The following is a 25,798-nucleotide window of genomic DNA, read 5'->3' as shown; positions in this document are numbered from 1 at the left end:
TAAAACAGAATCAACTTTATTCATAATTTTTTTACTTTACTGCCAAAGGTTATGGCTCTGAAGAATTAAAAGGTTAAAAGTTCATTTTTAAACCAAGACCATAACAGCGAAGCATCAACCTTGTGTTGTGTCCCAATCGTTTTACTGATTACTGCTACAGTACAGCTACCTAAATGAGTAGAGTGCAAGATTCAGAGGGTGGTTGTTTTTGAATGAAGATCATTTTTTTATTAATAATTTTGCATGTTTTATTGAACAACGGTTCCTTTTCAAATTTGGGCTTTAATTGAAGATAAAATTACAGCCATCTTGTTTGTTCATATAGGCAGTTTCTCAATTCCAAGAACACAAAGATCGGACTTGCGTTCTTGCGAATCTTTCTTTGGGAGACTGTGAGAACACGTCCTGTGAGAATTTTTTTCCTGTTGGTCACATGACCTTACTGTGTTTTAATGGAAAATGATTTAAACATTACAGCATTCATGCAATGATTTATATTGTTTTGCCCATTTCACAATATATACTATGCATAAAGACTTTACAAATATGCGTTGCACAATAATAATAAAACAGATTTTAATATGAATTTCAGAAAATAAACACCTTTAATGTGTTCATTACTTTATTAAGATTTTCATGGTAATGTTTATATTCACCGTTTCATTTAGGGAAACTCCTGAGGTCAATACGTTTTATCTCTGAACTTTAATAATAAACCTATATAAAATTATTGGAGGTTTCCCACCTCCAGTCGCAATGACTTCTGGGACTTCTCGAGCGAGTTCGGTGCTCACGCCTTTATCAAGAACACATCCGGGAAGTTTCACACGTCCTCTGTTCTTGTGGTCTTGAGTATTGGAACTGAACTTTGTAAGTTGATGATGGCGTTACACGAGGACACAAAATCCCTGAAGAACGTATTTTGAGTAACAGCCATACTGTTGGAAATCTTCAACACTTCATAACCTGTAATAACAGTATTGGTCGTTCCATTTCCAACATGAGCTGCATGCAGTCGACCAATCACAACAGACTGGGTCATTTGACCAATCACCACATAACAGGATTTTATTGCACCAAATGAAAACGTTTATTAAATAAAGTTCAAAAGAGAATCACAGATAATGTGCACATACAAGAAACATTTGCAAAAAAAGACTTTTACTAGTTTTTAAATAATATAACAATATATTTATGTAGAACAATAGAATAAGGCATTTTGTAGATGTTAAGATGTTTGGGATGCCAAGCTGATACGATGCCTGTGTGAACTTCACTAAAAACAAACTGTTGTAGGAGGGGAAAACATCTTAGTGATGAAAAGCCGTGTTTAGTTTATGTAATATTATGAAAAGTCTGTTAGAGAAAATAACTTATAGGTCCTAGTTAAAAAAGGAGGAAGTCCAGATTGACCGATGACGGGTATTATCAGGTGGTCATTTGCCTTACAAAGATGGAAGTATGTTTCGGCATAAGAGCATTCGTTTAACAGCATGGACTGCCTGTGTAACAGAGATAGAAATAGAAACTATCATATTTTGAATATGTTTGTTAAAAGACTCTTAACATTACAGTATATCTTAAACTGGTAAAATAGTGAATTAGAATTTTTTTTTTTTTTTTACCTAAAATCTGATTTGATTTTAACCTAAAATGATTTTATTACCAGGATGTTTATCTCCGTCTTGCTGCAACATTTTCATCCGTTGCTTTCCAGTCTTTCTCATTCTTTGCCTTCTCTTCTTTTAGCTTTATTGTGCTATTTTCACTGTCAGAATTTCCATACATGTCTGAGGCAGTGATATCTGAAGAGACAGAGAGAATTTTTTTGGAATATTTATGTTAGTTAATACTAGTAAATCAACGTAAAGTGTGTAGTTTATACTAAGAACATTCACATTGTAGAAACATACCACTACAGGGTCCTCTGTGCAGTGAAACATCATCAATGGCAACATCTGACCGGGCTGAGCTTCCTATACGCCCCTCAAAGATCACCTAATAGACCAATAACATGTCTAGAGATTAGTATATTTACATTGGATTGTGGAGAATTTGTAGAAGATCAGGTTATTTTAAAACATTGTCAGACCTGGAAGTTATCATCTGGTCTCAGGTCCACCTGTGCAAGATGCCACATGTTTCCTTGATCTTCTCTCTTCCTCCACACCTCTTTGGCCACATTGCCGTACTGCAGCAGGTAGACTGTCAGTCCCATGGTCCAGCTGGAGCCATACATGTGGTACCAGAACTGGAGACACTGAGGTTGAAGGTCAGCACATTGTGCACTGAGGAGACGGGCTGTGTCACCATGGACAGCACTGTCACCCTCAATGTACATATAAAATCCACCTGGAAAAGACGTTGAGCAACACAAACATAAATTTTTAGCCATTTAAGATAATGTTATAACTTTGATTCCTAAACTGTAGAAAGATTTCCAGATCTAGAAAAAACCTACTTCCTGTTGTGTGGTCAGAGGAGGGACCAGTCAGTGGTGTGGGGGTGGAGCCTCTTTGTCTTGTCCAATCAAATACATCAGTTGGCAATTGAGTCCAAGCACAAATATCATTTTCAAAATCACAGTTGATGTGACAAGCTGGAACAAAAGCACATGTTAGATTAGTAATTCCAGAAAACATCAAAAGATCCAGGAATTTAATCATGGTGGTGTTATTTTTTTGAACCATGACACTGCAGGGATCACTAGTGATCTTACATGATGAGGCGTTTGGTACATCTGCAGTTTGGATAAGGGCAGGTTGTGGTGTTGTTGGAGGTAGAGGCGGGAGGAGTTTTGGTGCACCCACATGGTTTGGTAAAGCTAAAGGATAATTGTAAGTATTAACACATTAACTCATGAACTCTTTTGCAAACTGAAATATTCGTTATGCCTTAAAGATTGATCTTTTGTTAAAGCTGAATATTTTTAGTAATGGCCTCTGCTGTGTAGACACATACCGCTACAGGGTCCTCTGTGCAGTGAAATGTCATCAATGGCAACATCTGACCGGTCTGAGCTTCCTCTACGCCCCTCAAAGATTACCTTAAAGACCAATAACAAGTCTATAGATAAGTATTTTTACTTTAATGTATGCTGCATTTGAAAAAGATTAGGTTATTTTCAATGTCTCACAGACCTGAAATTTAACATCTGGTCTCAGGTCCACCTGTGCAAGATGCCACATGTTTCCTTGGTCTTCTCTCTTCCTCCACACCTCTTTGGCCACATTACCATATTGCAGTAGGTAGACGCTCAGTCCCATAGTCCAGCTGGAGCCATACATGTGGTACCAGAACTGGAGACACTGAGGTTGAGGGTCAGCACATTGTGCACTGAGAAGACGGGCTGTGTCACCATGAAGGGCACTGTCACCCTCAATGTACATATAAAAGCCACCTGGGAAAGAAGTTGAGCAACACAAACATAAATTTGGAGATTGGAAATTGTTATAATTTGGATGCTCAAAATGTAGAATTCTAGATTAAGAGAAAAAACCCACTTCCTGTTGTGTGGTCAGAGGAGGGACCAGTCAATGGTGTAGGGGTGGAGCCTCTTTGTCTTGTCCAATCAAAAACATCAGTTGCCAACTGAGTCCAAGTGCAAATGTCTTTTTCAAAATCACAGTTGATTTGACAAGCTGGGAAAAAAAGCCAAACTACATTAGGGTTTTTATTAGCCTCTTCATGAAATCATTGTAAAATCCAGTGAAGTAATCACAGTAGTGTTAAATTTTGTCACCATCACTTATAACAGAATGTGATCAATCTGAAGTGGTGCACAGTGGTCTTACATGCTGATGCATTTGGCACTTCTGTAGTTTGGATGTGGGCAGGTTGTGGTGTTGTTTGAGGTGGAGGTGGGGGGAGTGTTGGTGGAACCACATGGTTAGGTAAATCTGAAAGATATTTACAATTGTAAATATTTATTTATCAAGTAAGGCATTATTTTGCAAAACCTAGTTGTTTTGCTAAGCTGACTTATTGGTTCTGAAGCTCAATGTTTTTACTAAGGGTCTCCACACTGTAGAAACCTACCACTACAGGGTCCTCTGTGCAGTGAGATGTCGTCAATGGCAACATCTGACCTGGATGAGCTTCCTCTACGCCCCTCAAAGATCACCTAATAGACCAACAACATGTCTACAGATTAGTATATTAACCTTTAATTGTGGAGTATTTGAAGAAGATTAGATTATTATCAAACTTTCACTGACCTGGAACTTAACATCTGGTCTTAGGTCCACCTGGGCAAGATGCCACATGTTTCCTTGGTCTTCTCTCTTCCTCCACACCTCTTTGGCCACATTACCATATTGCAGCAAGTAGACACTCAGTCCCATAGTCCAGCTGGAGCCATACATGTGGTACCAGAACTGGAGACACTGAGGTTGAGGATCAGCACATTGTGCACTAAGGAGACGGGCTGTGTCACCATGAAGGGCACTGTCACCCTCAATGTACATATAAAAGCCACCTGGAAATGTGAGTAAGGAAAGCATACTCTTAAATAGGCAAATGGGTCATAAATTTTTTTGCAACAAAACAATTTTTCATCTAAAAGAAAATGCTGTATTTTTCATATAGAATAACTCCTAGAAAAGCAAGACCCACTTCCTGTTGTGTGGTCAGAGGAGGGACCAGTCAGTGGTGTGGGGGTGGAGCCTCTTTGTCTTGTCCAATCAAAAACATCAGTTGCCAACTGAGTCCAAGTGCAAACGTCCTTTTCAAAATCACAGTTGATGTGACAAGCTGAAAAAATAAATTAATTTTATTACCAGTTTCATTTGTTTCTTCCTGAAAACATTGCAAAATCCAGTGAAGTAATCACAGTAATGTTATTTTTGGTACCATCACTTATAACAGAATGTGATCACTTTGCCGTAGTGCACAGTGGTCTTACATGCTGATGCGTTTGGCACTTCTGTAGTTTGGATGGGGGCAGGTTGTGGTGTTGTTGGAGGTGGAGGTGGGGGGAGTGTTGGTGGAACCACATGGTTTGGTAAATCTGAAAGATATTTACAATTGCAAATATTTATATAATAACTAAAAAGTCTTTTTGCAAAACCTAGTTGTTGTGCTAAATAAGCTGACTTGGTGGTCCTGAAGCTCAATGTTTTTACTAAGGGTCTCCACACTGTAGAAACCTACCACTACAGGGTCCCCTGTGTAGTGAGATGTCATCAATGGCAACATCTGAGCGGGCTGAGCTTCCTCTACGCCCCTCAAAGATCACCTAATAGAGCAATAATATGTCTACGGATTAATATTTTTACTTTAATGTGTGCTGCATTTGAAGAAGATTAGGTTATTGTCTAACTTTCACTGACCTGGAACTTAACATCTGGTCTTAGGTCCACCTGTGCAAGATGCCACATGTTTCCTTGGTCTTCTCTCTTCCTCCACACCTCTTTGGCCACATTACCATATTGCAGCAAGTAGACACTCAGGCCCATAGTCCAGCTGGAGCCATACATGTGGTACCAGAACTGAAGACACTGAGGTTGAGGGTCAGCACATTGTGCACTGAGGAGACGAGCTGTGTCACCATGAAGAGCACTGTCACCCTCAATGTACATATAAAAGCCACCTGGAAAAGAAGTTGAGCAACACAAACATAAATTTGGAGATTGGAAATTGTTATAATTTGGATGCTTAAAATGTAGAATTCTAGATCAAGAAAACAAAACCCACTTCCTGTTGTGTGGTCAGAGGAGGGACCAGTCAGTGGTGTGGGGGTGGAGCCTCTTTGTCTTGTCCAATCAAAAACATCAGTTGCCAACTGAGTCCAAGTGCAAAAGTCTTTTTCAAAGTCACAGTTGATGTGACAAGCTGGAAAAAAAGAAGCACATTTAATTACCAGTTTCATTCGTCTCTTCCTGAAAAATTTGTTAGACCCAGTGAAGTAATCATAGTAATATTATTTTTGGTACCATCACTTATAACAGAATGTGATCACTCTGCAGTGGTGGAAAGTGATCTTACATGCTGAGGCGTTTGGTACTTCTGTAGTTTGGATGGAGGCAGGTTGTGGTGTTGTTGGAGGTGGAGGTGGGGGGAGTGTTGGTGGAACCACATGATTTGGTAAATCTGAAAGATATTTACAAATGCAAATATTTATATATTAAGTAAGGCATTTGCAAAACCTAGTTGTTGTGCTAAATAAGCTGACTTGGTCCTGAAGCTCAATGTTTTTACTAAGGGTCTCCACACTGTAGAAACCTACCACTACAGGGTCCTCTGTGTAGTGAGATGTCATCAATGGCAACATCTGACTGGGATGAGCTTCCTCTACGCCCCTCAAAGATCACCTAATAGACCAACAACATGTCTACAGATTAGTATATTTACCTTTAATTGTGGAGCATTTGAAGAAGATTAGGTTATTGTCAAACTTTCACTAACCTGAAATTTAACATCTGGACTCAGGTCCACCTGTGCAAGATGCCACATGTTTCCTTGGTCTTCTCTCTTCCTCCACACCTCTTTGGCCACATTACCATATTGCAGCAAGTAGACACTCAGGCCCATAGTCCAGCTGGAGCCATACATGTGGTACCAGAACTGAAGACACTGAGGTTGAGGATCAGCACATTGTGCACTAAGGAGACGTGCCGTGTCACCATGAAGGGCACTGTCACCTTCAATGTACATATAAAAGCCACCTGGAAATTTGAGTGAGGAAAACATACTCTTAAATAGGCAAATGGTCATATAATTTTTTGCAACAAAACATTTTTTCCATCTAAAAGAAAATGCTGTATTTTTCATATAGAATAACTCCTAGAAAAGCAAGACCCACTTCCTGTTGTGTGGTCAGAGGAGGGACCAGTCAATGGTGTGGGGGTGGTGCCTCTTTGTCTTGTCCAATCAAAAACATCAGTTGCCAACTGAGTCCAAGTGCAAACGTCCTTTTCAAAGTCACAGTTGATTTGACAAGCTGGAAAAAAGAAGCACATTTAATCACCAGTATTATTCGTCTCTTCCTGAAAACATTGTAAGACCCAGTGAAGTAATCACAGTAATGTTATTTTTGATACCATCACTTATAAAAGAATGTGATCACTTTGCAGTGGTGCACAGTGGTCTTACATGCTGATGCATGTGGCACTTCTGTAGTTTGGATGGGGGCAGGTTGTGGTGTTGTTGAAGGTGGAGGTGGGGGGAGTGTTGGTGGAACCACATGGTTTGGTAAATCTGAAAGATATTTACAATTGCAAATATTTATATATTAAGTAAGGCATCGGTTTGCAAAACCTAGTTGTTGTGCTAAATAAGCTGACTTGGTACTGAAGCTCAATGTATTTACTAAGGGTCTCCACACTGTAGAAACCTACCACTACAGGGTCCTCTGTGCAGTGAGATGTCATCAATGGCAACATCTGAGCGTGCTGAGCTTCCTCTACGCCCCTCAAAAATCACCTAATAGACCAACAACATGTCTACAGATTAGTATATTTACCTTTAATTGTGGAGCATTTGAAGAAGATTAGATTATTGTCAAACTTTCACTAACCTGAAATTTAACATCTGGTCTTAGGTCCACCTGTGCAAGATGCCACATGTTTCCTTGGTCTTCTCTCTTCCTCCACACCTCTTTGGCCACATTACCATATTGCAGCAAGTAGACACTCAGTCCCATAGTCCAGCTGGAGCCATACATGTGGTACCAGAACTGAAGACACTGAGGTTGAGGGTCAGCACATTGTGCACTGAGGAGACGGGCTGTGTCACCATGAAGAGCACTGTCACCCTCAATGAACATATAAAAGCCACCTGGGAAAGACGTTGAGCAACACAAACATAAATTTGGGGATTGGAAAATGTTATCATTTGGATTCTTAAAATGTAGAATTCTAGATTAAGAGAAAAAACCCACTTCCTGTTGTGTGGTCAGAGGAGGGACCAGTCAATGGTGTGGGGGTGGAGCCTCTTTGTCTTGTCCAATCAAAAACATCAGTTGCCAACTGAGTCCAAGTGCAAACGTCCTTTTCAAAGTCACAGTTGATTTGACAAGCTGGAAAAAAAGCCAAACGTCATTAAGGATTTTATTAGCCTCTTCATGAAATCATTGTAAAATCCAGTGAAGTAATCACAGTAGTGTTATTTTTGGCACCATCACTTATAACAGAATGTGATCGATCTGCAGTGGTGGAAAGTGGTCTTACATGCTGAGGCGTTTGGCACTTCTGTAGTCTGGATGGAGACAGGTTGTGTTGTTGTTTGAGGTGGAGGTGGGGGGAGTGTTGGTGGAACCATGTGGTTTGGTAAATCTGAAGATATTTACAATTGTAAATATTTATGTATTAGGTAAGGCATAGTTTTGCAAAACCTAGTTGTTGTGCTAAATAAGCTGACTTGGTACTGAAGCTCAATGTATTTACTAAGGGTCTCCACACTGTAGAAACCTACCACTACAGGGTCCTCTGTGCAGTGAGATGTCATCAATAGCAACATCTGACCATGCTGAGCTTCCTCTTCGCCCCTCAAAGATCACCTAATAGACCAATAATATGTCTAGAGATTAGTATATTTTCCTTTAATTGTGGAGCATTTGAAGAAGATTAGGTTATTGTCAAACTTTCACTGACCTGGAACTTAACATCTGGTCTTAGGTCCACCTGTGCAAGATGCCACATGTTTCCTTGGTCTTCTCTCTTCCTCCACACCTCTTTGGCCACATTACCATATTGCAGCAAGTAGACACTCAGTCCCATAGTCCAGCTGGAGCCATACATGTGGTACCAGAACTGGAGACACTGAGGTTGAGGGTCAGCACATTGTGCACTAAGGAGACGGGCTGTGTCACCATGAAGGGCACTGTCACCCTCAATGTACATATAAAAGCCACCTGGAAAAGAAGTTGAGCAACACAAACATAAATTTGGAGATTGGAAATTGTTATAATTTGGATGCTTAAAATGTAGAATTCTAGATCAAGAAAACAAAACCCACTTCCTGTTGAGTGGTCAGAGGAGGGACCAGTCAGTGGTGTGGGGGTGGAGCCTCTTTGTCTTGTCCAATCAAAAACATCAGTTGCCAACTGAGTCCAAGTGCAAAAGTCTTTTTCAAAGTCACAGTTGATGTGACAAGCTGGAAAAAAGAAGCACATTTAATTACCAGTTTCATTCGTCTCTTCCTAAAAAAAAAACATTGTAAGACCCAGTGAAGTAATCACAGTAGTGTTATTTTTGGCACCATCACTTGTAACAAAATGTGATCAATCTGCAATGGTGGACAGTGATCTTACATGGTGAGGCGTTTGGCACTTCTGTAGTTTGGATGGGGGCAGGTTGTGGTGTTGTTGGAGGTGGAGGTGGGGGGAGTGTTGGTGGAACCACATGGTTTGGTAAATCTGAAAGATATTTACAAATGCAAATATTTATATATTAAGTAAGGCATCGGTTTGCAAAACCTAGTTGTTGTGCTAAATAAGCTGACTTGGTCCTGAAGCTCAATGTTTTTACTAAGGGTCTCCACACTGTAGAAACCTACCACTACAGGGTCCTCTGTGCAGTGAGATGTCATCAATGGCAACATCTGACCGGGATGAGCTTCCTCTACGCCCCTCAAAGATCACCTAATAGACCAACCACATGTCTACAGATTAGTATATTTACCTTTAATTGTGGAGCATTTGAAGAAGATTAGGTTATTGTCAAACTTTCACTGACCTGGAACTTAACATCTGGACTCAGGTCCACCTGTGCAAGATGCCACATGTTTCCTTGGTCTTCTCTCTTTCTCCACACCTCTTTGGCCACATTACCATATTGCAGCAAGTAGACACTCAGGCCCATAGTCCAGCTGGAGCCATACATGTGGTACCAGAACTGAAGACACTGAGGTTGAGGGTCAGCACATTGTGCACTGAGGAGACGGGCTGTGTCACCATGAAGAGCACTGTCACCCTCAATGTACATATAAAAGCCACCTGGAAAAGAAGTTGAGCAACACAAACATAAATTTGGAGATTGGAAATAATTTTAATTTGGATGCTTAAAATGTAGAATTCTAAAACAAGAAAACAAAACCCACTTCCTGTTGTGTGGTCAGAGGAGGGACCAGTCAGTTGTGTGGGGGTGGAGCCTCTTTGTCTTGTCCAATCAAACACATCAGTTGCCAACTGTTTCCAAGTGCAAATGTCTTTTTCAAAGTCACAGTTGATGTTGCAAGCTGGAAAAAAGAAGCACATTTAAGTACCAGTTTCATTCGTCTCTTCCTGAAGACATTGCAAGACCCAGTGAAGTAATTACAGTAATGTTATTTTTGGTACCATCACTTATAACAGAATGTGATCACTTTGCAGTGATGGACAGTGGTCTTACATGGTGAGGCGTTTAGTACTTCTGTAGTTTGGATGGGGGCAGGTTGTGGTGTTGTTGGAGGTGGGGGTGGGGGCAGTGTTGGTGGAACCACGTGGTTTGGTAAATCTGAAAGATATTTACAATTGTAAATATTTATATTTTAAGTAAGGCATCGGTTTGCAAAACCTAGTTGTTGTGCTAAATGAGCTGTCTTGGTGGTCCTGAAGCTGAAAGTTTTTACTAAGGGTCTCCACACTGTAGAAACCTACCACTACAGGGTCCTCTGTGTAGTGAGATGTCATCAATGGCAACATCTGACCGTGCTGAGCTTCCTCTACGCCCCTCAAAGATCACCTAATAGACCAACAACATGTCTGCAGATTAGTATATTTACCTTTAATTAAAGAGCATCTGAAGAAGATTAGGTTATTGTCAAACTTTTACTGACCTGGAACTTAACATCTGGACTCAGGTCCACCTGTGCAAGATGCCACATGTTTCCTTGGTCTTCTCTCTTCCTCCACACCTCTTTGGCCACATTACCATATTGCAGCAAGTAGACACTCAGGCCCATAGTCCAGCTGGAGCCATACATGTGGTACCAGAACTGAAGACACTGAGGTTGAGGATCAGCACATTGTGGACTTAGGAGACGGGCTGTGTCACCATGAAGAGCACTGTCACCCTCAATGTACATATAAAAGCCACCTGGTAAAGAAGTTGAGCAACACAAACATACATTTGGAGATTGGAAATTGTTATAATTTGGATGCTCAAAATGTAGAATTCTAGATCTAGAAAACAAAACCCACTTCCTGTTGTGTGGTCAGAGGAGGGACCAGTCAGTGGTGTGGGGGTGGAGCCTCTTTGTCTTGTCCAATCAAAAACATCAGTTGCCAACTGAGTCCAAGTGCAAATGTCTTTTTCAAAGTCACAGTTGATGTTGCAAGCTGGAAAAAAAGCACATTTCATTAGTAACTTCTTGATAACATTGGAAGATGCAGAGAAATAATTATGGTAGTTAGTTAGTTTTATGGTAGAATGTTAGTTCATGGTGGACAGTAGTCTTACATGGTGAGGTGTTTGGTACATTTGCAGTTTGATTGGGTGCAGGTTGTTGTGTTGTTGCAGGTAGAGGTGGGGGGAGTGTTGGTGGATCCGCATGGTTTGGTAAATCTAAAAGATATTTACCACTATTAACACATTAATTCATGTTTTTTTTTTTTAAGTGGAAAACTAATTTTGCTAAAAATATTGATCTGTTGGTAACCCTTAATGTTTTACTAAGAATCAACACACAGTAGAAACATACCGCTACAGGGTCCCCTGTGCAGTGAGACATCATCAATGGCAACATCTGACCAGCTTGAGCTTCCTCTACGCCCCTCAAAGATCACCTGATACACCAATAATAAATATCTACAGATTAGATCTCATATTTTGATATATTTACTTTAATATGTAGAGAATTTGAGGAAGTTTAAATTGTTGTCAAAATTTTACAAACCTGGAACTTAACATCTGATTTAATGTCCACCCTTGCAAGATGCCACATGTTTCCCTGGTCTTCTCCCTTCCTCCACACCTGTTTAAAAACATTGCCGTATTGCAACAGGTAGACACTCAGTCCCATGGTCCAGCTGGAGCCATACATGTGGTACCAGAACTGGAGACACTGAGGTTGAGGATCAGCACATTGTGGACTGATGAGGCGGGCTGTGTCACCATGGAGAGCACTGTCACCCTCAATATACATATAAAAGCCACCTGGACCTAGAAAATGAGACAACTTACTAGAGAAATGATCAAAGGATTGAACACTAAGTTAAATTATTGATGTTGACCTACTTCCTGTTGTGTGGTCAAAGGAGGGGCCGGTCATTGATGTGGGGGTGGAGCCTCTGTGTCTTGTCCAATCAAAAACATCAGTTACCATCTGAGTCCAGCTGCAGATGTCACTTTCAAAATCACAGCTCATTCTGCAATCTGACAAATCAAAGCAACCGCAAAGTTGTAATGCGATGACATAGACCAAGAATGACCTTCACCCTATTCATTTCACCTTTAAATTCACAAGACAAATCTTTGTTTATTGAGAGTATACTTTAAATTTGAGCTCTTTGTGCAATTCCCTAATACGAACTGCAGGAACAATTACCTGTGAGTAATGTTAATTGTCAAAAGAGTGTTTTAAATCACTTTCACATTGACATAATTGTTAGAAACCTTACTTGGATAGGGATCGACAACATTTGGAGAAGTGAGATGGGGTTCCAGAGTGGTTGATTCTGAATCTTCTACAGACGAATCTGCCAATGCAATATCAATAACTATATTATGTTAAAAATGTTTCATACATATATGGTTAACAGCATTACTGAAGTTTATTTCTGAAATACTTACAATCACATGCCCCATGTGTTATGGTAACGTCATCTATGGCGACATCTGAGCGAGAATCTGACCCCCTGATGCCTTCAATGATGATCTGAAAAAATCCAATATATTATACACATTATATATACACCATTATATATACACTCAAGCTATTTTGTGGTTGTTGCTAGATAAGATACAGTTGTGGCCAGAAGTTACAGAGAATTATTTATATTATTTGTTATTAAATTTCCCATTTATTGTATTTTATTAATGTCTACCCCCACCCCTAATCTTAAACCAAACCGTCACAGTAACTTAAAAACAGTGTTTATATCGAGTATTATTTATACTATCTGTTAAATTACCTAATAAATTGTATTTTTTAATGCCTACCCCCACCCCAACCATAAACCCAACTATCAAAGTACTGTAAAAATATTAATTATTGTTATACAGTGTCATAACAAATGTTAATATGCATATCGCACTTCCGGCCGGCCACATATCTGATCTGGACTTTCTTCTATTTTGTCAGACTTCTATCGGTTTCCATTCCCTGTGTTTATATACATTTTAAAGTATTACATGAGAAACGAGTGATGGAATCGCCAAATTTTTTATGCGAATTTGTTGAGTCACAAAAACGTTTTTCCACTCATTTCAGGTGGTTTTAGACATGTGTGAAAAAGGGTTAACGCAAATAATAGGTTGTTTTCACATGTTGTCATTGATGTGCGAAATTCTGACAGAGGGCAGGAGGTAGGAGGCAGGTGGTTCTTCTACATAGGAATCGCTATCAGAACATCACAATATTTATGTTTTATGTTGTTTATAATTGTTTAAATCTGCCAAAATAACAAATGCCAAACAGCTTTTATAGACTTCCAACCACTTGACCATTTCACTTCCATTTTTGGCAAAATTCAAGAAACTGGCTGAAAAACGGAAGAAAAGGCAGCATTTAATTAACATTTATTCAATATATCTATGTGTTAAAACTTTCTTTTAACTGCGATAATTCTTTTGACAGCACCAATACAGATTTTATACAGTCCTAGCTAAGTGTTTAAAGATGTTAACTTGTTATATAAAACTACAAACACCAACATACTTGAGAATATCCTTAAGAATATAAATAATGCCTTGCAAAAAAAATGTTTTGCAAAAATCCATACCTTTACTGGCGTTTTGTCGGAATAAACAACCGTAACATAAGCATCGAGATGTGCAGCAGTGGTGAATGTTTGTTGATGGTAAGTTCATCGATCGAAAAAAAAAAATGCAACCCTTGTGACAAAACTAGACGGTTATTATTGGGGAGCACTTTTCCCCCCTTACATAAATAAATGAATAATGTACACTAGTTTAGTAGAAAGCTCTGCCGTCCACATGATATAATGATCATACCCAACATATGTGAATATGTTCTACTTATTTCTCCTTTGAAATATGGTATAATGCAAAAATAAAGACTTTCTTCTATCTTTCACATTCTGTTTTTTACTTCCTGCCCTTCATCTGAATTTCTTGTGTCACCATGTGATTGAAAACAACCTATGGGAGATGAAAACACATTTGCTGAATAAACTTTGTAATTTATATTTTGCATGCCTTGTTTACTTGGTTGCTAGGTTACCAATACTACAGTCAGCCACTCTAACAACTTGATGGAAATCAGAGACTAGAATACACAAGACATGTCACTCGTTTCTTTTTAAATGGGGGAAAGTGTAATGGTCAATATGGTGAATAAAGCCCCGTCTACTAGTACATCAGTTAATCATCGATTAATATATTGTGAATAAAGCCCGCCTTTTAGTACAGGAGCCAATCATCGATCGCTATAGACTGACGATACTCCAGGGTAGGGGCTTGGACCAGACGTGAGTTTCTGCAGATTGATATGGATGTTTAGAAATGAAACTAAATAGACAGTTGTTTGATTTCATTGATGATTCCTAATATGAAATTCAATGGTAAGCTTGGCAAGCAGTTTTGGAGAATTTGATGTTTCCTCTTTCAAGCAGAATGCCAGAGCATACTGCCCAAGAGGTGTTTCAAAGATGGCCTTCGAGTGAAATGACTTGCCTTAAAGGGACTTTGTGGAAATGCACTTAATTCACTTCTTTTTTTGTGGTTATTTTGCAAACATTCCCTTCACATTAGGTGGAAACCAGGCTAATGCCTTCTACTTTTCATGTGGACATACAGAAACGTACCTGGAATGGATTTTGTGGCTTGATTTCTACTTGTCCTTGGATCCAGCGGTTACCATGGTTGTTTTCTCTGGACCATATTTTGGTGGCACGGTTGTTTTCAAACTTGTAGAGGTTGAGTGACATGAAATGTGCCGGCCCGTACATGTGAAACCAAAAACTCAAACACTGCTGGCCAGAAGTGTGACAGTCGGGACTCATTATTCGGGCTGAGTCACCATGGACTACACTGTCTCCTTCGATATACATGTAAAAGCCACCTATTTAAAACAATCAGTGAGAGGAAAAGGGATGCTTACATGCTATTGACATTGACCCAATGTTTACATGAAATGCAGGATATAGTCAGAATGCCATAATCTATTTTAGACTTACTTCCTGTGGTGTGATCACCATTTGGCCCGGTGAAGTTTGATGGAGTTGATCCTGACCACCTCGTCCAATCAAAACTGTCTTGGATGAGTTGTTCCCACCCACATTCATCCTGGTCAAAGTTACAGCTCCATGGACAACCTGGTTGATGACGAGGGAATTAATTAATATTGAGAATAAAGCAAGAGGAAAGAAACGAAAGAGAAAAACGAGAGAGTGCTTACTTGCAGAGGATGGAGTTGGTGTGGGCTTGTTTGTTGGTGGTGCTGTAGGATTGGCAACTGTATTGAGAAATAAAAACATCCATAGGGTTAAGGTATATCATTCATTCATACATTCATTGATTTTCTTTTTGGCTCAGTTCCTTTATTTATTTGGGGTCTGGGGTTGCCACAGCGGAATGAACCTATTACTTTAAGTTTGTTCCTTAAGTTTGTTCTTAAACTGGAAAGTAAAGTCCACACTAGGGGCTTATTAACTACTAGCTAGTTTGTAACTAAATCTGTTCTTACTTCGGTTGCACCTCATGTTCTTAAGGAAGCCATAGTTAATAGGTCACAAGCTCTGTGTGCAGTGTAGTCGCATTGAATGTTGTTATATCCAATAAGAGGCATTTAAATAGTTAAACTGCTTTAAAATCTGAATTATTCAACCTTATTATTATTATCCTTATTGGAATTATTAGCCCCCTGTTTATTTTTGCCTCCCAATTTCTGTTTAATAATCTATATAAAACTATCTAATCATGATAGTTTTAATAACTCATTACTAAAAACGGATTTATTTTATCTTTGCCATGATGACAGCAAATAATATTTAAAATAATATTTATTTTTGTCTAAACAGCTTAAAGTGACATTTAAAGGCTTAAGTAGGTTAATTAGGTTAACTACTAAGGTTAGGGTAATTAGGAAAGTTATTGTGTAATGATGGTTTGTACTGTAGACTATCTGAAAAAAAACTTAAAGGGGCCAATAATTTTGACTTTAAAATGGTTTTAAATGATTAAAAACTGCTTTTATTCTAGCCAAAATAAAACAAATAAGACTTTCTCCAGAAGAAAAAAATATTATCTGACATACTGTGAAAAATTCCTTGCTCTGTTAAACATCATTTGGGAAATATATATATATATATATATATATATATATATATATATATATATATATATATATATATATATATATATATATATTTATTAAAAGACGGTTTAATAATTCTGACTTCAACTTTAATTGTCCTATGAAACTTAAATGACAAATACCATTTTATAGTAGCCTAGCATACATTATATTATAGTCAGTAATTAATAACAGATGACGCACATACCTACATCGCGAGCCGTGAGTGCAAGCAAAATTGACATGAAATTGTCAACACATTATATTTGATTATTAAAAAAAAATTATCCTACACATGAAAGAGAATAGAAGGGAAATAGAAAGGGAAATTTTCATTTTAATTGATGGATACAATTAATACAAAACACTCCTTGAAAACGAATTAAACTCCTCTTTTATGAACCGAAAAAAAAGTGAGATTTAGGAGGAAATTAACGCTGTGAGTAGAGGGAGATCATTACCGTAAGCTCCTTAACGCAAACTAATCTTGCTGTCATTTTTTCAGCACTATATATGGGGGGTAGGTTTCCATAAGTATTTAGTTGGAATGTAATGTTATGTTTAAACTAAGTTCAATGGTGCAACACAAAAATATTTTGCAGTATGTAAGTCATACCTGCCAACAATTCCCGTTTTTCCCGGGAGTCTCCCATATTTCAGACCCATTCCCTGTCCATCTACTGTATTGGACTGTCTCTCGGAATACTCCCGGAATTCTACTATTTTACTAGATATTTTTCAAGACACTTCTATTCAGCTTAAAGCGACATTTAAAGACATAACTTGGTTAATTACGTTAATTAGACAGGCGAGGGTAATTAGGCAAGTTATTGTATAATGATGGTTTGTACTGTACACAATCTAAAAAATATATTGCTTATAGGGGCTAATAATATTGACCTTGGTATTGGTAAAAAAAAACCCTGCTTTTTAATCTAGCTGAAATAAAAAAAAAGACTTTCTCCAGAAGAAAAAATATTACCAGACATACTGTGAAAATTTCCTCGCTCTGTTAAACATCATTTGAGAAATATTTAAAAAAATAAGAAACATTTCACAGGAGGGCTAATAATTTTGACTTTAACTATACATATTACAGCCTGATCTCACGAGAAAACGTAAGTATTTTACGTTTTGCCAGTTTAGTGGCTAATTCGTACGAATTCGTACGAGTTCAGTCGTACGAAATGGTATGATTTTAAAAAGGAGGCGTGGCACCTGACCCCACCTCTAACCCCAACCGTCATTGGGGGATAAGCAAATCGTACTAAATTGTACGAATTAGATCGTACGAATTCATACGAATTAGCCACTAAATGAAAAAGTTACGAATTGCCGTGAGATTGTGTTGCATATTAATGTAAAAGAGTAAATGTTTATTTTGCAACACACTTACAGCATAAGGTATGATTCCTCCATTGGGGCAGAAACACCTCAGCCATCTCACAAGCAGACACATAGTCCTCCAAAGAGGTGCAGAGCTGAGCTTTGTCCCCCTGGGACATGCAGTAATCAGAAACGCAGCTGCTGACATAAATCTGGGGTGGAACGAACCAGTGGCACTCTTTAAAAGGATCTTCAAATAGTTCACTGCACTTCGTATATGCATCATCCTCCAGACCTGGATGGCATGCAGGGGGGTCTGGAGAACCATCACTACAACTGGAAAAAAATAGTGAACTGTGTTAGTTTTAAACATTTTATATTGATGCTGATCTTGTTTGTTGTTATGTTTGGAGAGTTTTAAATGTTTCAAATGTTTAAGCTGGTTTCTTCAGCAGTTTTATTGATTTTCTTTAGACAGTAAGAAATCAGATAGATGTAAGATATGAGGATTATCATATAATATCCTCTAACATGATAGAGTGTAAAAAAATGAAAATGCTAAATTTCTAGACTTTTTTAAATCATTTTTTTTTTCATTTAACAATTGTCCCATATGTTAAAATATTATATTGAATTATTTTATTTTCTATATTATATTATATTATATTATATTATATTATATTATATTATATTATATTATATTATATTATATTATATTTATGACCAAAAATATATTTGCTAAAATATATTGACAGAACTGTAATTAATTAATTAATTAATTAATTAATTAATTAATTTGTTTATTTAATTATTTTTGTTGCATTATTTTCTAAGAAAAATATTAATGTTACACTGGGAGAAAATTTATGCCTAAATTATATATTTCCTTTACCTAAAAATCTAGACTTTGACACAAATCTGAACTATATGTGTATAAATATATAATATATCTTTGACACTTTATTTTAAAACATTTTTTTAATCGTTTATATTTTAATTAATGGATACAAGGTATTGGAATTGTATCATCCCTAAAATATATTTTGAAATTATTTGGGTAGCTTATATGAATGTTGAAATTAAATTATATGCTTTTATTTAAAAAATATCATTAAAATATTTAGAAAATACACATAATCACTTTAAAAATTGTGGATGATTAATCTCTGTATCAATCAAATCATCTTTGTGAACAGGATCAAACGATTTTATAGAAAGATTTGACTCGTTTACAAACCACATTGTTATAAACATGCCAGAAAAAAATTGTCATTACGCTGAAAATAATACCCTATGAAATCCTTGTGTGTGAAGTATCCCTTTAAATCATCAGGAGAAACATCACACCTGTCATAATAAATGTCTTTGTATCTGCCCAATAACCAATTCACTGTCTGTCTTTAACAATACTTTTGAATATTTTTTATAAAGTACTACATTTTTTTGAGTAATCATGTTAAAATATGTATTATATTATATTATATTATATTATATTATATTATATTATATTATATTATATTATATTATATTATATTATATATAAAATATGATATAAATATAAAAATTGTGAAAATATATTTGCTGAAATATATTGACATGAATGCATTTTCTATGTAACACTGGAAGAAAATATATTTCTAAAAATATATTTATTGAAACTATCGATTTTAGACACACATATCAGCTTTAAGTGTATAAATACATGACTTATTTTGCCAATTTGTTTTTAGAAAGCAATTATTCTATTATTAGCCTATATAATAGTTGAAATTAAAATATTTTTGATTTATGACCCATTAACTTTGTCTTTACAAATTCATAGCTATTATTTGAATGAATAAATACAAATTGTGTGATCATTGATCTCTTACGGCCACTCGCTGTCATTGTTATTCCAGCTGCTGGCGAACTCGTGCGCAATTGCCACCAGGTTTCCGTCGGGTGTCAGGAAATCATCAAACTGACTGCCAGAGTAGGTGCCGCACAGGCCGCAGAGCTCGCCTTCATATCTCTCATCCACCTGGATGAACAGCCTGGCGTTTCCAAACAGCAACCTAAGGCCGAAGTTTGTATCGAGCTGAATGTAAGGACCAGACTCAAACGCAGACATGGATGAACCAAACTGCGCAGGAAGGCGAACCTGACCGCCGTTTACCTGGAAGGAAGAAAAATGTCAAGGTAAGGTAAGAAGCGATACCTCACTTTACCTCTTTTCCTCTACCTATTTTTCTTAGTTTGACATTTACTCCAATCTGTTGAAAGGAATTAGGAGTTAGATTTATGACAGTTTTAATATTTATTGGGAGCGATTTATGCTGCAGTTTACTCTTTCATTATTTCTGCTTTATAAGGGAAATTTTACAAAAAAATGTATTATTATAATTTTTTTTACAAATTTATTGAAGTAAATTTGACTTCTTTATTGACTTTTTAATGTTGATTTTTGATTGAAATATGAATGGTGAATGTTATGAATGGGTAATTTGTAAACTTCTGGGAAAAATCAGTGGTCCTACAATAGGCTATATTTGTGTGTGTGTGTGTGTGTGTGTGTGTGTGTATATGTATATATATAAATATAAATATATATATATATATATATATATATATATATATATATATATATATATATATATATATATATATATATATAATTACTTTGCACACACTAGGACTAAAGAGGGACTAAATACTCTCTAACTCACTGCAGTTTGACAAATATTGCAGCTGTTGGACAACATAATTTACTTTTGAGGCTTTTTAGGTAGGAATGTAGTTGTTTAGAAAGCAACTAAGCATACTGAGCAGAGCTAAGGCGGTTGACATTCTGTCACAAGATGGTGACAGAGACTGCATAATAAGGAGAAAATAAAGGAGGAAATACTCAGCGTAAATTTCAAATTACAGCTGTTTTAATCATCATAAAACATCTAAGCGACACTCTAAGTTGATTTCTCTCTTTTGTTTGTTGCAGTGCTGTATTTATACCATAGTGATCTGTTAGTGTTTGCTTTGCTTTGGCTTTTTCTGGGTTAATTATTGTGATATCCTGATTGCAGCAGAGAAATACTGGGAAATGTAGACCGAAGGCGTTTCATGTCGTTCAGCCTTATAATCTTAAAATGTGAGCAAAAATGACCTGTTTTGTCATAACTTTAGACATTAAGCTAGAGAATCATTTAAATTCTACATCTAAAGTGACGTTTGTGAAGTACAAATAGTCTCTGCTGTTATTTTTATGTAAATGAGTAGTGGAAGAAAGTAGTTCATCGTACACAAGGATTTTTGAGACTCTCCATGTTTGATTTTCCTTTTTGTCGACACAATTGTGCCATCAAACTGCTGTATAGATGCAGTATCACACTTGTAGCAGTGCGATATAGCTGATGAGTGTCTAAGGCAGGGGTCACCAATCCTGGTCCTGGAGGGCCGGTGTCCCTGCAGGGTTTAGCTCCATCTTGCCTCAACACACCTGCCTGGATGTATCAAGTATACCTAGTAAGATCTTGATTACCTTGTTCAGGTGTGTTTGATTATGGTTGGAGCTAAAATCTGCAGTACACTGGCCCTCCAGGAACAAGTTTGGTGACCACTGGTCTAAGGCACTCAAACTGTGGCCTCGAGTCAATAGCCGCATTTCCACTGTCGGGCCAGTGCGAGCCAGGGCTTTTATCTGGCCGGGCCAATCGCCCGGGAGGTGAGCAGTAAGTCATGTTGCGTTTCCACTGTCGGACTAGAAGCTTGCAGTGCGTCAGGCAAACCCTGCCCCCAAAACTTCCCCCAAATCAAACTTCACACAACTCACACACTTCAGGGGGAAACAGGCAGGTAAAGCACACCATCGCATCCTCACTAAACCATTAAAATGAAGACAACCAAAACAAACAGATGACACGTTGCTGTACAGCAGTACATGATATGTCTATACGCACGGGCCTGTTAGTTCTCGTTCATATTCATTTACTCACCGACCCACTGTTGGCATCAAACATTGAGTGGTCTCACCAGCGCAGGGAGTGCACTATCCATAATATAACACCACAGAAATTCTGTTAATAACTCAGTAGAAAATGTATTTTATAACATCGTATCCAAATACTTTATAAATAATATTTCAAACCTTCTCCGGTGTTTGTTGTTTTTAGAAAATATCTCAAATATTTCTCTCTTTTTTTTCAGATATTCCTTTGTAAAATAAAAGTTTAATAAGGCTTTAAAAAGGTTTGATTTGTGAATTGTATATACCTACATTATTTTAGCTAGCTTTTATATTGGTTTATTTATTTAATGAGATTTTATTATATGCAATATTTGTAATTCTTTAAGTTATTTCAATATAGCTTAGGCTATTTTATCAAGTGAAAGTGATAGGTGGAAAGCGACTGGCCTTGGCTCGCCCTGGCTCGTTCGCTTTAGGCGCGGTTAATGCACGCCTCCCACCAGTGCCGATATACATATATTTTTTTTCAATTTGATTAATTTTTTTTCAATTTTTAGTTTTGATTCTTTTAGAGATTAGATATACATTTTTTTTTTGGAGGAAAAACAAAACAAAATCCATAATGGTCTGGAAATAAGTTTGCTTGCCTATTTTTTTTTGCAGTCCCTCCAGTTCAGTAGTTTTTGTTTATTTTACTGTAAAGCACAGGAGCTAAAGCAAATAAAGGCATACTTTTTGAGAAAAGCCATCACAAAAACAGGCAGTTTAGGCTGCAAATATAAAACAAACATTCTTGAAAATAAAAAGACACAAAAAAGGAGTAATTTCAGCAGTATTGTGCTTGTAATTGTTTGATTTAAAAAAAATCATTTACTAAAATCCTTGATTGACAGAATACTTCTATCAATCAAAAATGTGTAGGATTTGTAAAGGGAAAATTGGGTCATGCGTTAGTTGGCACATTGTTTTATTGTGCAGGTAAGTGTCAGAGAGCATTATGTTACAGATAAGATCTTATAGAGTGTCTGGGTCACAAACGTGTTGGTGATAAATTCTTTTTTTTTTTTTTTTTTTTAAAGTCACCTGATGTTAAATCCTGCAGTATCGTTGCCACAGGCCTGATTATATCAAGCAGAAGTTGCTATCAGAACAGTCCAGTAATGTTATCACTCAATGATAGCAGATGAGATCATATGCAAACATATTTCTTACCACTTACCAGTAAAATACGAACATTTTCACTTCTTGTGAACATTAATTACGGGCCATACATTTTAGATGGCAGTTCATGAGCACAGTTGTTTCCACGAACTGTCCATGTATATATCACAATTAGGGAAGTGCTTTGCCAATGAACTTCCCCTCATTGAACTCTGGTACAGTTGTTAGTTTGCTTATCAGGGTCTTTGGTTCAGTCTTTCTTCCTCTAGTTTTTGATCACGTTGATTTAATGGTTTAGTAGAAGGCAGTCTATGGAGAACCGGAAGGGACGTGATGGTGGAGAAAAAAATTGGTGGAAGAAAAAGAGTGATAGGAAAACATTTTTTAAAGTTTTTTTTTGCGTTCCCTCGCAAAGATTCTCCCGTATTTTACCGTATTTTACCAATTAGCTGTTTAAAATAAAACATGCAGGACGGAGATGTTTACATATTATTCAGTGTATTTCTCTGTCTGTTTAAACGTACACCCGAATCCAAAAGTGTCCTGTACTTTTGCTCCTCTTTAAATGGCGTGTACAGAAGCTGATCTGGAATCAGTTTTTTGTATGGAGCGCGTCTGTCAGTCCGCGCTTATGCATGCATTCACTGGTTCAGAGGTTGCATATAAAAGGCGACGATCAACCCACAGCTTTAATGTAAAGAAAGTGAATGCAGACACTTTAATATTAATTTCAGCGTGCTTTTAAGATAAAAAATATATCAGAAATATAGAAAAATACTTAATGATAGGATGATAGCGGAATAGAATGGTAAAATACAGGAGAATTTCGGCAGAAACGTGAGGGTTTACATGAAATGAACAGGAAGTGTTTGTGGATAAACAGTTTTGTGAGGGAACGCAAAAAAACTTAAAAATATGTTTTCCTTTCACTTTTTTGTTTTCTACGACCCAGTTTTTTTCTTCCACCAATTTTTTTCTCCACCATCATGTTTTTTTCGGGTCTCCGTAGCAGTCTATTGAGACTACAGTGTTCATCTGTGCATTCTAAAATGCAACGTAGCCTATATATAATGCCTCTATAATGATGTCTTTAACGAATTATTATATTTTTGTGTAAGAATGTGTAAATTGTTTTAAAAACACAAGTCAGATAGTAAAATGAAAACTTAATGAATGACAAAAACAAGTAAAAAAAACTCACGTTAACCAGCTTGTTCTTTCCGATAACAATGTGCAGGCCTTCCATATGAAGAGCTACAGAGTTTAGAGAGGAGGTTGCAGAGTTTTGCTTTCCCTCATTTCGTGCAGTAATGGTGAACTGGGTGTCTGTAGGCCCACAGGTCTTCACTAAGGTGTAGTTACAGGTGCCCCAGTAAGAGTAGGCCTTGCCGTCGAAGGTGATGTAATGAGGGTCTCCATAGACTCTGCAGGTCACTGGGCTGGACGGGAAACAACCCTTCACCCCGTCCTTCACCAGGCACAGTTCGTCAGCCGTGCAGGACGTTGGTGAACATTGAATATTATCATGGCCCAAACACTGGCACTGCTGCTCACATTCACCCTCCATAAATGTTTCACTGATCTGGATTTGACAGTAAACAAAATATTTATAAACATCTTTACACCATAAGATATAGTAAACTTTACAATCAATATAATATTCTTTTTAAATGTTTTAATATAATGGTTTTGATAATATGTTATTATTATTATTATTATTATTATTATTATTATTATTATTATTATTATTATTATTATTATTAGCATAAATGTCGATGTATTGCAAATTAAATGTATAAATATAAACATTTTTATTTCATATAATCTACTTAATATTTAATATATATTTTGTTTAATAAAATGACATAAATTAATTAATCATAATAACTAAATATTATATAACTGTAAATGTACAGGTCAAGTTTAATATACTTAATTAAATGTAGACGTAATTATTATTATAAACATAACATCTGTTAATTGCAAGAAATAATAATAATGATAATAATAGTAACATTAACATTTGTATATTATATTAGCTAATAATAAATTTGAATATAAAATGTTCATATAATATACATTTATTACTTGTAATTAATTGTTAGAATTATAATAATTAAATGTTATATAACTGTTTACGTAAATGTATATGTGTAGATTATTTTTAATATACTTGATTAAATGTGAACAACTATTTTCAGATATACATGGAAATATATATAAATTGTTTTAAGAAATAATTAGAATAATAATAGTAACAAGAATATTTGTCTTTTGTATTTATTAATTTATTATTCAGAATCAGTTTTATTGCCAAGTGTGATTCACACACAAGCAATTTGTTTTGGCTACAGAAGCTTCCAGTGTACATAAAGTGACACGTGACAACACAAAATTAATATGACGATAAACATTAATCAGAGATGCAGTTAGTTAAATTATCTGAATGTTGTTATTTTGCTTTATGAATTGTAAATAATATATAATATACATTTAATGCTAATAATATAACTATATACTTATTAATTGTAATTAATTATTATAAGTATAGTTATACTTAATATAACTTATAACTTATATAACTGTATATATGAAGAGTTCAGATGCAAAAACCTCTAAATTCCGTCTGGAAATTTCTCCTAAAATGAGCTTTTTCCACAGCCTTAAAAGACAACAAAAATAACTTTTTTGTCACTATCAAAGTAAAATTACTGAGCCTACAAACACTAGTCTGAGCAAATAATGCTAATTTTAGAAGAAAATATCAAAAAGCATTTAGGGGGTTTTGCATCTAAACTCTTCATATGAAAATGTATGTGTAGATTATTCTTAATATGCTTTATTTAATGTATTAGATGTACATGTAAATATATTTAAATTGTTTTAAGAAGTAATTATAATAGTAACAATAATACTTGTCCATTGTATTTATTAATTTATTATTTTTTATAAATTGTACATGATATGTAATATACA

At 36.3% G+C, this 25,798-nt stretch overlaps 1 protein-coding gene across 2 annotated transcripts in view; it reads right to left on the bottom strand.

Annotated features, from left to right (window-relative positions):
* Positions 1-1,066: 1,066 nt before the first annotated feature.
* The window catches only part of wu:fb63a08, a 41,846-nt gene continuing 17,114 nt past the window's right edge, over positions 1,067-25,798 (bottom strand). Inside the window, exons 9-57 of one of the 2 annotated variants that reach the window (XM_073930149.1) lie at positions 24,024-24,404; positions 19,593-19,876; positions 17,792-18,057; positions 15,499-15,555; positions 15,278-15,415; positions 14,906-15,162; positions 12,711-12,795; positions 12,539-12,616; positions 12,156-12,293; positions 11,815-12,080; positions 11,620-11,704; positions 11,379-11,483; positions 11,120-11,257; positions 10,756-11,015; positions 10,577-10,661; positions 10,329-10,433; positions 10,039-10,176; positions 9,675-9,934; positions 9,496-9,580; positions 9,251-9,355; positions 8,956-9,093; positions 8,592-8,851; positions 8,413-8,497; positions 8,169-8,273; positions 7,880-8,017; positions 7,517-7,776; positions 7,338-7,422; positions 7,093-7,197; positions 6,803-6,940; positions 6,406-6,665; positions 6,227-6,311; positions 5,986-6,090; positions 5,695-5,832; positions 5,331-5,590; positions 5,152-5,236; positions 4,904-5,008; positions 4,615-4,752; positions 4,218-4,477; positions 4,039-4,123; positions 3,795-3,899; positions 3,504-3,641; positions 3,141-3,400; positions 2,962-3,046; positions 2,720-2,824; positions 2,462-2,599; positions 2,093-2,352; positions 1,914-1,998; positions 1,667-1,805; positions 1,067-1,502 (exon numbers count right to left, since the gene is read on the bottom strand). In XM_073930149.1, coding sequence (XP_073786250.1) covers positions 1,675-1,805; positions 1,914-1,998; positions 2,093-2,352; positions 2,462-2,599; positions 2,720-2,824; positions 2,962-3,046; positions 3,141-3,400; positions 3,504-3,641; positions 3,795-3,899; positions 4,039-4,123; positions 4,218-4,477; positions 4,615-4,752; positions 4,904-5,008; positions 5,152-5,236; positions 5,331-5,590; positions 5,695-5,832; positions 5,986-6,090; positions 6,227-6,311; positions 6,406-6,665; positions 6,803-6,940; positions 7,093-7,197; positions 7,338-7,422; positions 7,517-7,776; positions 7,880-8,017; positions 8,169-8,273; positions 8,413-8,497; positions 8,592-8,851; positions 8,956-9,093; positions 9,251-9,355; positions 9,496-9,580; positions 9,675-9,934; positions 10,039-10,176; positions 10,329-10,433; positions 10,577-10,661; positions 10,756-11,015; positions 11,120-11,257; positions 11,379-11,483; positions 11,620-11,704; positions 11,815-12,080; positions 12,156-12,293; positions 12,539-12,616; positions 12,711-12,795; positions 14,906-15,162; positions 15,278-15,415; positions 15,499-15,555; positions 17,792-18,057; positions 19,593-19,876; positions 24,024-24,404 — 7,458 coding nt within the window. In that variant the 3' untranslated portion in view covers positions 1,067-1,502; positions 1,667-1,674. Of the gene's footprint in view, positions 1,806-1,913; positions 1,999-2,092; positions 2,353-2,461; positions 2,600-2,719; positions 2,825-2,961; positions 3,047-3,140; positions 3,401-3,503; positions 3,642-3,794; positions 3,900-4,038; positions 4,124-4,217; positions 4,478-4,614; positions 4,753-4,903; positions 5,009-5,151; positions 5,237-5,330; positions 5,591-5,694; positions 5,833-5,985; positions 6,091-6,226; positions 6,312-6,405; positions 6,666-6,802; positions 6,941-7,092; positions 7,198-7,337; positions 7,423-7,516; positions 7,777-7,879; positions 8,018-8,168; positions 8,274-8,412; positions 8,498-8,591; positions 8,852-8,955; positions 9,094-9,250; positions 9,356-9,495; positions 9,581-9,674; positions 9,935-10,038; positions 10,177-10,328; positions 10,434-10,576; positions 10,662-10,755; positions 11,016-11,119; positions 11,258-11,378; positions 11,484-11,619; positions 11,705-11,814; positions 12,081-12,155; positions 12,294-12,538; positions 12,617-12,710; positions 12,796-14,905; positions 15,163-15,277; positions 15,416-15,498; positions 15,556-17,791; positions 18,058-19,592; positions 19,877-24,023; positions 24,405-25,798 lie in introns of both variants that reach the window. The other variant, XM_073930150.1, reaches the window with a different exon arrangement.

This window comes from Danio rerio, chromosome 2 (assembly GCF_049306965.1).
Source record: "Danio rerio strain Tuebingen ecotype United States chromosome 2, GRCz12tu, whole genome shotgun sequence".
Lineage (NCBI taxonomy): Eukaryota > Metazoa > Chordata > Actinopteri > Cypriniformes > Danionidae > Danio > Danio rerio.
Note: the sequence above shows the minus strand (reverse complement) of the source record. Positions and strands in the feature narration are given on the sequence as shown.